Source organism: Protopterus annectens, chromosome 13.part0 (genome assembly GCF_019279795.1).
Source record: "Protopterus annectens isolate FY-2018-M chromosome 13.part0, PAN1.0, whole genome shotgun sequence".
In the NCBI taxonomy this organism is placed as follows: Eukaryota; Metazoa; Chordata; order Ceratodontiformes; family Protopteridae; genus Protopterus; species Protopterus annectens.
The window spans coordinates 1,138,111,363-1,138,124,391 of record NC_056747.1 but is presented as its reverse complement, the minus strand read 5'-3'; the positions used below and the strand labels follow the sequence as shown (position 1 = coordinate 1,138,124,391).

Below are 13,029 nucleotides of genomic sequence, written 5' to 3'. Positions count from 1 at the left end.
TTTTGGTCTGTTTTTATATGACAGATAATTTATATGAATGTAAAAGATTTTCACTATCATAAACTGGATATCTTGGAAAAGGTTCTTGAAGCTGCTCTCGAATGTGAAATGCTGAGGTGTTAGGAATTATTTTTGTACACTTTTTTGCCTCTGTGCTTGCCAACCATCACGCATATCCTCAACCCTGGAGGGTCATTATCCATGTAGGCACAGGGGTTGCTTTTGCCCTCACTGGCATCCCAGCAGTGAGGACATTTTAATTCCCTAGCCCCTCCCCTTAGGCAATGTGGATACTACACTTTCTTATCCACATGCCTACTCCCTTGTTTCTGCAGAGGAAGGCTACAGTGTTCAGAATTTTGTAACCCAAGTGCCCATTATAGGACTACCTCCAAGCATATCTACTCTTTCTGCAAGGGACTGTGGAACAGAATGGCCTCTTCGCTCTGAAAACAGGTCTGCCCATCCTTGCCATGTCAGCTGCAGCAGGCGTGTGTACTACCAGCCGAACATGGATTACCTGATTTGTAGTCAGAATTTTAGCCCCCCCCCCTCCACCATGCCAATAGAGATGGACTCACTAGGAACTATTTTAATGACTGTTTTACTTAAAAGGTTTTTGGCTGCTACCCCTTACCAATTCTTTGAACTCTATCTAAAATACCTCTTAGAAAAGGAATGGCTCTGCTAAAGCTCTACACCAGGATAATGCTCTACTGTCCTACTTAAAGCTCAGATCTACTTTTGATCCCTTATCTGTGAAAACATTCCTATTGAATCTCTCTAAGTACCTCTTTAATCACTTTATTTTCTTCATATTTCCCCTAACTCCCCTTAAACTCTAATACATCCACATAAAAAACCTCACCCCTGATCTTCGTACATCAATGAAAACTCTATATCACAACCTCCATCTGTCTCTAATATGTATTTAACCAAACTTTATCTAGCATGGTCTTATTTTTTAACTGCATTCAGTATAACTCTCTTCTCACAATACTTAGATATCATGTCTATCTTCTCTAATATACCTGAAACTAAACAACCCTATGACAATCTTAGACTCTCATGTCGACAACTTATTTCATTCTGTTACACCTACTGTGCTGCCTCTCATGTATGCAAATATTTGACTCTATGAACCCAGTTTACCTGTACTTTTGTATATATTTGACTTGATGTATTAGTGTTTCAAATGTAATTTTTTATTTACTGTTACACGTGTTAATTCTCTATGTATTACAATGTGAAATGTGATCTATACCTGGAGATTTTCTGCCCAGGCTTCTGCTAGAAAGGGGTACATCCCCAGGTAGACTATCCCAGTAAACAAATGTCAAATAAATAAATACATAAATAAAATTCTTGTTTTGTAATTCTACAGTTCATTACTAAAGTGGATGGGTTTTAAGGAAACTGGAGCAGTCAGAGAAAGTCCACATGGACACAGAGAATACATGCAGTCTCAGAAGGCACTGTAGACAAGACCCAAGCTGGAGACCCAACCAGTCTTTGGCAGAAGTACTTACTTCTTTGCCACTGTGTAGCCACAGGGTGCAAACTTTTTTTTTCAGATTTCAGAATAAAGTTTTATATGATTAGTCTCAAGCTATTTATCTAGAAAATGTCAGTGTTAGTTATGAATGGGAAAAAAATCAAATGGTTTAAGAACTGGCTCTGGGACAGACATGCATGAACGAAGTTCGGAGGAATCTTAGGAAGGAGGGAACTTGTAAGTTGCAAGGTACTCCAAGGCAGGGATCCAGGCCTACTCATGGTCTATTTAACATCGACATTAACTATTACTAATTAACATAGTTTGACACTGTAAACATGTAGGTGATACTAACAAAGTTTACTTACAGTTTTCAGGATTTGAAGCATCTTTAAGAAAACTTGAAACTAGTTTTTATTTGATCTTCAAAAACAAACCCGACCAAAATATTTATAAATGTCATACAAAAACATGTAAGGAAAAAGTGTACTAGGAAGAAAAGGCTTAAGAGGGTGGGGATAGTACTAACCTTAGGGATTAATTAGATATTAGTGTAAATTATATAGCATATGTCCCTGCAAGACGATTAGTGAAGAGCTTAAGACAGTTTTATTGCTGAGGTAATGTTTGCAGTGTTTAAGGGACTAGTTACACCAGATTAGAGTGCTCTTTGTTAATATCACAGTTTAATTAAGAGATTAGACAGACTAAAAGTTCAAAGAGAAAATGAGTTGTTTATAGGAACTTCCACATAGGAAGCAACTACAGGCACTAGGACTCAGTCCATTAATGCATTGTGAGCATAGAGGGGATCTTATATGGACCTTTAAGAGCAGGCAAAATGAAATGACAGTGTGTGGGTTTGGTGTATTCAGACAATGTATGCAACCACAAGAGAAGCTGGCTGTCGCTGTGGTGTTTTACTCTAAAGGCAAGCAGCAGGAAGAACAGGTTTACTCAAAATGAAAGAAAGACTGGTTGAACCATGAAAATGTATGTCTAAATTTGGTTTGCATGGTGAGATGGCTTTACTTGAACACATGGATTTAAGTAAATTTAACTGATTATTTACACGTGTGCACTCACACACTCTCACAAACATGCACACACTGCCTCACTTTATCTCACGCACATGCAACACATATACATGCAGATACATACATACACATATGCATGTATGTCTCTGTGTTTGAACAATATGGTTATGTTTTCATCATTTCTATTCCAGTATGATAAGGTATGATGACATATCAGTTATTACTACATAAGAATGATGGTGCAAAAAATGTGCTCATCAAAGTGCTGCCTCTGAAATATGAGTCTGTATCATGCCAAATGTATTTGGGTCTATATTAGATAAACAAAAGTTTATCTAATCGAACGCTCAAATGAGCGAAAATTGCGGAACTTGAAACCGCAATTGTGAGATCGCGGTACAGTGATGATGGGAATATTTTCACTTTGCTCACTGTAGTGCGATCTCAGAGTTGGAATATATATTTAGCGGGGGATGTGGGGGGCACAGCCCTCCACAATTGCAGTTTCAGGTTTCTGGATTTTCACTCATGTGAGCATTCGGTTAGATAAACTTTTGTTTATCTAATATAGACCCAGGTATTTATCTTCCACAGCAAGTAGTGTATTTGGAGATACTGTGGACTTCTTGGGGAAGATTCTAGATGCCTTAACACACTTTCTCATTCCAACAGGAATTGGGATGTTCGTGCTGTCTGCTGCTTCTCACCAACCTGCACCACTGCCTACGTTATGCAGATTTTGGCATGTCTTCCTACATTAAACCATTCCTTTCTTTGAATAAGACATGGCCACTCTCCACACAGTGATACAGGTTGCAGGCAGTGGTCAGAGAAGTCTCTAAAGTCAAAAGAGACCAGGCTGAAGAGTTGGAAGTTGACTGGAGAGAATGCACAACAGTTCAAGGAATTTCTCAGGGCTCTAGCACCTCAAGAAAAAAATAGAAAATGGGCAGAGATGACGAAGAAGAATGACAGTGCTTCAAAACAGCATGTGTGAGGACTACAGAACAGATGTTTGGCCAAGCCAGGTATAGAAATAAGGTACATAAGGAAAGCTGGTGGTGGACTGCAGAAGTCCAGAAAGTCATTAAAAGAAAGAAGGAGTGGAGGAAAAAGTGGGAGATAGAAAAGACAGGCCAGGCTAGGAAGGACTACTGGTTGGCTAAGAAAGAAGCAAAGACGGAAGTTGCAGTAGCAAAGAACAGGGCATTGGAGGCACTCTATCAACTTCTGGAAAGTGACTCGGTCGATGACACAAAGGAGCTCTATTAGGTTGCAAGGCAAAGACAGAAAGATACAGAAGATAGTCAGATACCCTTCATAAGGGATGCCAGCAACAACCTGCTCACCAGTCCACAGGACATGAAAGGCAGATGAAAGGAGTACTTCCAGCAGCTTCTGAATGAATATAACTCACAGAAGCTGTACTGCCCCAGACACAGCCTACAGTGAGAGAAGAAGGGGACCCATCCTAGCAGTATGAACAGCACTAAGGAAAATGTAGTCAGGGAAAGCAGCAGGCTCAGATGAGGTCACAGCAGATATGATCAAGATGTTGGGTGAGATAGGGGAAATGGCTCAAAGCAACATAGAGAGAAAGATGTATCCCAAATGACTGAAGAATAAGCGTACTAGTGAGCAGAAGCTAGAAATGAGGAAGGAGTCCAACTGCGTATTCCTAGACTTGGAGAATGCTTATGACAAAGTCCCAAGAAAGATGATTTGGGCAGTCCTGCAGTGGTTCTAAGTCCCAGAAACATTGGTAGAATTAGTGCAAGCAATGTACAAGGACCCAGTGACTGAAGTACAAACAATGTTCAGTCTCACAGAGGAGTTCCCAGTAGGAGTGGGTGTGCATCAGGATTCAGCTCATAGGCACTGCAACCGTGTAGTGAGGGGGGATGAGCGCCTTCCCACTTTTACAGCTGCAGGTAAATAAATAAATAAAATAAACAAATAAAAACTTTTCCTTTAGGGAGGATGGCGGACCTTGCGTGTGCTTGCATGCGTCGCATGCACGCACACATGGATGTAAATACATTCCACACTCGTGTGCGGAATTTAAACTAGCACAGTTCTGTTTAGAGAGTAGGTAAATGTGTGTGTACACATGTGGCTGTTTGCTTGAGGAAGAAGGTAAGTGTGTGTGAATACCGTTTGTATGTGGAAATTGTTGCCTTAAATTCCTTTACTACCTCATGCATTTATTTTTTTCATATACTTTCTCACGACGCTCCCACTGAAGTTAGGCAAACCCCCAGCTAAACAACCCAGACAGAAGCCACAAAAAAGTTAATTATTTGATAGGAATAATAGTCGTAGTTGCACTACATCAATTCGTTTACCAATTAAAAAAAATATTTGCATTCAGTTTTCACTAAAACATTTTACTTATCCGAAATGTACTACTGAAATATTTGCAATAAAAATCTTAGGTTCTGGTTTAAATACTCGCCTGCAGAAATGAAACAGGGAAACAAAATAATGCAGTTTAAATTTCACTTTTAAAAGGAGAGGCAGACGTGACAACAATGATCAAAGCTGATAAACGAAACGGTAAAACAACAATACGTTTTGATTAATATTCCTGCTAGTTTGTTGTCCCTACTCTAGTTTCTAAACTGAAATGCCAGTCAGTAGGCAGCAATTCGGACATAGCAGCTCCCAGGGAAATAAAATCAGAAGGTCCCCTACTTCCATCTAGGCTGTGCCAGTGGCACACATTCCCATTGTTACCAAGTCCTACAAAAGTAATATGTTCCACCTGCTTCAAAGGTAATGTAGCTTCTGATGACCCGTTCATCCTTTGTTCTACCTCAAATCAACAAGGAGTATTGAGTACAGTGAGCCCTGGACTAGACTGCCTTAGGGGAATCAGTGCGTAAACCGTGGCAGTTCCTATCAGTACTTGTCTAACAACTTCCTGAAATGCTCAGGGAGGCACACTTGAAGAGGCCCTGCCCTGTAGGCTCCACCTGGATCATTTTACAACAGGGATGCCACCCTCCACAGATCAGTTAGGAAGATGTAGAGAAAAGGTTTCCTTATACTCGGAATATTCAGAAGAGGGGTGTCGCACCAAACTGTGGATCTGACTGTGCACCGCTATCAGGAAAGTGCAGTGTGGCCCCTTATCATACCTTTCATTTGGTAAATAGATTTTTGACCTTGGTTCTGAATTGTTGATGCCAGTGGATGTAAACTGATGTAGCTACAGAGGCATTTCTTGCATGTGCTAAAAATGAACTTTCATTTGCTGAGAAACTGTAAGGAGTGAAAATGCTTAATTTGGCTGATAGCAAATATGACATTGTGGAACATTTTCCTTTTGACTGAGTGGTAACTTCAGCAAGTCCTGTTAATTCTAAATATAGTCAACCTTTCAGCTGCACGATAGCTGTATCTGACCTCTATGTAATATGCAGATTGTAAGATGCAAACTACTAAAGCTGTATATTAAGGAAGGGTACTTGTGTATTTTTGTCACCCAGTAGGGAAAAGTTTCCAACTTGAGTGGTATACAGAGCATATTTGTGTGTGTAAAACATAGATAAATATAACTGTATGTATGCTGGGGAAAAAAGCTGAAGCGTTACAGTGGTAAGGGGTTATCAGTCTTTTTTAGAGAGGGCCTGCAGAATTTGTGTAACTCAGTAATGCCCCTTCATAATTCCTCCTCTTGCTTCCACCACCTTTTCTAGATTTTGACAGGTACTAGTACACCACTGTACTTCTGTAGAATCAGCCCCATGCTGTATACCTTCTTTGTTCTTGGACTGCTTCTGTCTTCTTAATCCTCCTTGGAGTTGTTATTTCAATGTTTTTCACCATAATATTTAAAAAACTGCCCTTTTTAGACCACTAAGTGCCTGTGTCACCCCCCCCCCCACCCCCAGCCTTTAACAGTTTCCGGCACCTCTTGTTCAGCTCTGAGCCCACTGTTATTCATATGATGATGGACTTCATTAGCAAACAGGTCAGAGGGGACAAATTAACAAAGTTGCTGCATTACAGGCAGGGTTGCCAGACGTCCCTATTTGGGCGGGACTGTCCCGAGATCAGCAGCCTGATCCCGAGTCCCGCACTGCCGGTTTAAATCCTGGGCAGCCTCTGCTTTTTTTTTTTGATTGGCCCGTATACCGGCATACGGGTCAATCAAAAATCGCTAAACACGGAGCTTCTTGTGTTTAATGCGGAACTTCCGCATTAAACACAAGAAGCTCCATGGTTAGCGATTTTTGATTGGCCCATATGCCGGTATACGGGCCAATCAAAGCATCGCAAAACAGAGCTACTTCTGTTTAATGCGGAACTGCGATGTTCCGCATTAAACAGAAGTAGCTCCGTGTTTAGAGATTTTTGATTGGCCCGTATACCGGTATAAGGGCCAATCAAAACATCGCAAAACAGAGATACTTCTGTTTAATGCGGAACTTCCGCATTAAACAGAAGTAGCTCTCTGTTTATTTATAAAAATAAAGAGGGGAAAGACCTTTTTTTTTTAGACTTTGTCCCTACCTGGCCAGTCGGAAATCTGGCAACCCTGATTACAGGCAAACTCTGAAGAAGAACTTCAGCAAAGTGTAAGGGAATGGTATGCAAAATTGAAGGCACATGGGATGACACTGAGTACAGGTAGGACAGTTGTAATGGCAGAAAATGGAGGAAAGCAGAAGTTGAAAAACTGAGATAGAAGGGAAACTAGTGGAACAGGTTAACAGCTTCAAGTATCTGGGAGGGGTGGTTGAGGAGAAGAGAAGTCTGAATGAAGAGGTCAAAGCTAGAATCAGAGGGGCTGCAGCCAACTGGCACAGACTGTCAGGTGTAGTATATGACAGAAGAATGCCAAAGAAGTTGAAAAGAAATGTGCACAAGACAGTGGTGCAACCAGTACTACTGTATGGTACAGCAACCTGGGCAGTAAAGGCAGAACAGCTAAGGATGATAGAGGTGATAGAAATGAAGTGCCTGAGACAGGGGCTAGGATAGAAGAAGTTTGATTTTATTAAATGAAAAGCGCTTTATGCACTTTAAAACTACTGGTTGCTTTCTGATGTCTTTTTTCTATTTTAGTAGTTTATTTTGTGTTTTTTCGACAGGTGGTAGGATGCACACTGTGGGACAGATGGAGAAATGACACATAACAGCAGAAGCCTAAGTAGCTCCAATTGGAGAAAAGATCAAAGGGAACAGATTACAGTGGTTCAGACACGTGCAGAAAAGGAGAAGATAATCTGGTGAAGAAGATTTGAGACAGACAGGAAGAAGGCAAGAGGAAACAAGGTCGTCCTGCAAAGAGGTGGATGGATTTTGTGAGAGAAGATCAGACATGAGTGTAGAAGAAGGTAGGAGAGTAGCATCGAATTGAGAGAGATGGCGACAAGTGACATGACCCCCTGACCCCCTACAGAAAATGGGAAAAGGGGGTTGATGATGATGATGATGGCTCTACAGACATTTCAGATACTTAATATTTTATTTCCCCAGTCATCCATCTTACTGACATTTCCTGTTGTTCTACTTAGAAGAAAATTCTGTGCAAGTCTAATTATGTTATTCAGTTTACCTTTGACCCTAATGACATTCCTTATGGAGTTATCACAAGAGTAGCTCCATCAGACAGAAAGAGTCACCTATTTGTCACCTTGTTCTAGACAGGAATAAAACTGTGCCCTTGCAAGTTGGATGAACCAAATTGCAAGATTCATTTGGAGGTGCAAAGTTGGTGTAAACTACTGGGGGGTATCTTAGAAACTACTATGGCAACCAGAAAGGTCAGTGATCTTCAGCAGCATTTACTATGATTGCTTGTTTTGACACAGAAACAATAATGTCCTTTGCCTGGAACAGTAGCTCCCTTTCAGATACTTGTCTGTGTTACCACTTAATATAAATCGGGTGACTTCTGTGCTAATGTATTACACTACATTCAATTTTGCATGTTAAGCACCAGCTTCAGTGTCTGTATTTATACCTCCGGAGTTGTTCCTACACCAGTTAAATATGCAACTATCATTCCATTACCTAAGGTCGCTAGAACAGTCACACAAAGGATTTCAGACCTAGAACCAACCTATGTTCTTTATCAAAACTGTTTGAAACATTAATATATAAACACATTTTTTCAATCACGACAATACATATGGACTATTTACTGACACTCAGCATGGATTCTGTAATGGATTCAGCACTCTGATAATGCCCTGTTGTGTTACTGACACAATCTACTATAATACAAATGAAAGTCATATCACCGGAAGAGTATTTATTGATATGACTAGGGCCTCCAAGGCAGTAAATCACTCACTAGTACTAAACAAACTTGAGAAATCCAATTTTGGCCCCAGCACCTCTGAATGGATAGGTATCAGTTATCATCATCTGATTGATGATCACATTTGTTATACTGAGTGCTGACTCTGAAACATGATAATGATGTACAGGAACCTTCCACTGTGATGTAACTCAGGACATCTACTCACATTATTCATTAATGACATCATGCTCAGTCTGTCATCACTATATCTGGCTACCCAGATGACTCTCTTACTGAACTCAGAAAACTCAGTTGCCAAACTTCAGCAAAATGTGCAGTCCAACCTCCTAGATTGATGGAGTTAGATCTGTACTAATGAACCCTTAAAGAATTTCAAAACTCTGGTACAGTGCTATCTACAACCCAGAGAAATTAGACACTACTGCACTCCAACTCTTTGGCCCCTAAATAGCCTCAGGCTAAGTTCCCTGCTATCTTATATTATAGGGTCATAGGTTCATATGTGTGTATTAGGCTAATGGCCCTGAAGCCTTTACAAGCCTATCCCAAAAAAATTGCCCAGGTACCGTGCCATCTGATGTTAGTTCACAGTGCCCATATCCAGTAGGGCAACTGGAATGATCCCTGGAGTGAATTTTCTATTACCCATCCACTTGTCAAGATTTATCTTGAAGAGGGCCAGTAAGATACTCTGCTTAACATGAATAGGAAGCTTATTTCAGAGTATGGGCAGTCTTTGGGAGATGAACATGTCCCTCCAGCATGTTCTGTTAATTGTGGTAATGAAGTTGTGATCTCTGGAGCATGTGGCATGGGGGGATTGGGATTTCTTTAGGTGTAGCATTTCAAGTAGAGCTGGGTCGGACATGCCTTTGTAAGTTAAGCAGAGATCACCTCTAAGTAGGCGATAAGAGACTGAGAACAGTTGAAGTTTCTTGAGTCTGTCCATGTAGGACATGTGTTTAAGGCCTAGGATCCTTTTTGTGAGGTACTTTTATGGCCTCTCCAGCTGTTGTAGGTGTCTGGTCAGGTACATGCCAAATGGGGCATTATATTTGATGACTGGTCTAATGAGGGATGAGTAGAGAGGGAGGAGGACCTCTTTTTTCCTGGATGCGAAACCTTTTTTTATAAGACGTGCCACTTAGAAGGACTTTCTGACCAGAGTGGCAATGTGGTGGTTGAAGGTCAGGTGGCTGTTGACCTGGGTGCCCAGATCTCCTATGGCCCCTTCAGTGTTCAGTAGGCTCCCATCAATGTGGTAATTCGTGGAAACTGAGTTTTTCCAAAGGGAATGATAACGCATTTTTTGGCGTTAAGTTTCAGGCCATGTTTCCAACACTAGTCATTTGTCTCAAAGAAGTCCTTTTGTAGGATGTCTGCATCACTTGGGGATTTCATAATGACTCCTAACTTGCAGTCATCAGTGAACTTGGTCAGCCAGAGTCCTTCTGTGTTGGCCTGGACTTCTGAAAAGTAAATGCCAAACAGGAGTGGGCCCAGGAACGAGCCCTGTGGGATTCCATTTGTGACTAATCGACAGTCTGACTTGTAATCTGCAACTTTCACTCTGTGGGTCCTGTCTGTGAGCCAATTTGCAACCCACCTAGTGATGTAAGGATTGATGCCTAGTTTGGTGAGTTTATCAATGATACCTGAGTGGGGAATGGTATCAAAGGCCTTGGCCAGGTTGAGGTAGGCTTACCTTCATACACAGCCTTGGTGACTGCCTCAAATAAGTCAACCAGGTTCAGCAGGCAGGATCTCTCCTGGACAAAGCCAAACTGTGTAGGTTCAAGAGTTTGGAGATTGCCTATATCTTTGTTAAACAGGTCCATGATGATGCACTCCATAGCTGTGCATTGTAGACTTGTCAGGCTAATGGGGCGATAGTTCCCAGGGTCTGTAGTTGCTCTCCCTTTATGGAGTGGGATGGCTGTAGCAGTGTGCCATTCGTTAGGGACATAACCTGAGGTACGGTTGTGATTGAACAGGGCACACAGTTGTGGTGCCAGTTTGTTTCATAGCTCATGTAGGACACAGCCAGGGATATTATCAGATCCCACAGACGCTGTATTCTTGGCTCTGGACAATTCAGCTTTTACCTGTGCTGCAAAAATAGTGGGTACCAGGCTTTCTTCTGGTATTGTGATAGGGCCCTTGGGTGGGAGGGGTAAAGTTGGCACTGAATCAGTCGGCCAGTATGTTGGCTATATCTGTTGGCTCAGTATTGGAGGTGCCATTGTGCAGTACTCAGAGCAAATCTGGGTATTGCCTTTGAGGTTTTTGATATAGCTATAGAAGGCGTTGTGGTTGTTTTTGGTGTCAGATGCAATTCTGCCTTCATAGCTGGCTTTAGAGGATTTGATAAGGGATCTCTGCTTTTTGTTGAGACTGATAAGGGAGGTTTTCCAGTCTTGTGACTTCATTTTTTCTGCAACAGTTTCTTTCTTCTATTGTAGGGGAACAGACTTGACCCTAGAACCCTCACTAACTCAATTCATAAACAAACTCAAGAAATACTTCAAAACTCATTGCTTATGTCTTTGCACTAACCCCAACTAGTGACCTCTCTATTTCTTAGGTGCCTTACCTTCAACTACTTCTAACTTTTTTTCTAGCACACCATTTCTGGAAGGGTCAATTGTATAACTGCTGCTCAATGTGTCTTAAACCTGAATGTAACATTATGTATAGATAACTTTGAAAATAATGTTATGTTTTGTAAAGTGTTTTATAATAAGTTAGTACTGTATGTGCTAAATTCTGGTATTGCTTATGACTGTAATCTGCTTGAAACTAGCATTTACTAAATGTTCAATGCGTATTATTATCTTGGAGCTTTTCTCCCCGGGCCTCCGCTGAAAATGGACATATATCCAGTCAAAATATCCCAGTCAACAAATGTAAAATAAAATAAATAATAAGTTAGCACTGAATATGTTCATGTTTTTTTGCATTTAACCTTATCTCTTATGTAATTAAATTGTATCTCACTGTGGAGCTTTTCTCCCAGGGTCTCCACTAAAAATGGGCCACTAGGCTCAGTCGGACTAACCCGATCAACAAATATAAAATAAATAAATAAATTGTAGAGTTTATTGATGGCTGGGGGGCACCAGATTGTCTTCCTTTTTTTGGAGGAGAGCGTCTTAGTTCTATTTGGTATGGCAAGGTCCATGCATTTGTGTACGTGCTCGTACAGTGCATTGGTGCATGACTCTTTAGTCATGCAGCTATTTTCTATTGGCATGGGTGCCAAAAAGTTAGTCACCTCTATTTTTAGGAGCCCAAAGTTGGTTTTAGAGAAGTTTTTCAGGGTGGTCACCTTAGCGGGGGTGTAGGTGTGATGGAAATTTCCATGGTGATCAGTTTGTGGTCAGATTTAACCAGAGAGGAATTGACTATAGGTGTGGAGCAATGGTCTCCCATGTTGGTGATAACCAGATCGAGGATCTTGCTTCCTCTAGTGGGATTCAGAATGAGTTGGTCCAGGGCATTGGAATTGATAAATTCCAGAAAGCGTTGGGCCTGTACATTGGTACTTGAATAGTTTTCCCATTTGATGGAAGGGTAGTTGAAATCAACCAGTATGAGGTGCTGCCTTCATTCTTTCTTGTTGAACTTTGAAAATAATACTGATTTCAAATTCTTGTGATACCCCTAGTGTAACAGTAATCTTGCCTTTATAAAGTGTAATGCTATCAGAACTGTAAACCTTACCTTGTTTTAAACTTGTAAAAGGCAGAGTGAATTGTCCCACAAAGTCATTGCTGGTTGCTGTATCATAGTCCTCCACCAAAAATCGGACTAGCGCTAGCTCTGGAACCCGAATATTAAAGGTCAGGGTTGTATCCCATCGTGGATTGAAACCTGCAAACAGAAAAAATAACAGAGACAATGAAAAGAAAGAAATACATGTGCATGTGATGCTGTAGAGAAGCAGAAGTTGTTTGCTAGTCTTTTCACTGCAGGCCACCTGTCCACCTTCTTTGCAGTCCACGAATAAATGCTTTGAGTAGCAAGAATGTACGATTCAATATGTGATGTGCAGTTTTCCATGCTTAAGTGTGTTTGAAATTTTTCTGTGATGAAAATGCCATCAGATATAACAGAAATATATTATTTGCACTAATGACTCCATTATGAATTGTGATTGTTCAAGACTGATACAGATAATCAAACAGTACTACAGGAAACATTTTTTTTTCTGTAGGGTA

The 13,029-nt window shown here is 40.9% G+C and overlaps 1 protein-coding gene across 1 annotated transcript in view; it reads right to left on the bottom strand.

Annotated features, from left to right (window-relative positions):
• PLCD3 (phospholipase C delta 3) overlaps positions 1-13,029 on the bottom strand; it is an 851,201-nt gene that overhangs the window by 27,329 nt on the left and 810,843 nt on the right. Inside the window, exon 14 of the mRNA XM_044055119.1 lies at positions 12,533-12,682. Coding sequence (XP_043911054.1) covers positions 12,533-12,682 — 150 coding nt within the window. The remainder of the gene's footprint in view (positions 1-12,532; positions 12,683-13,029) is intronic.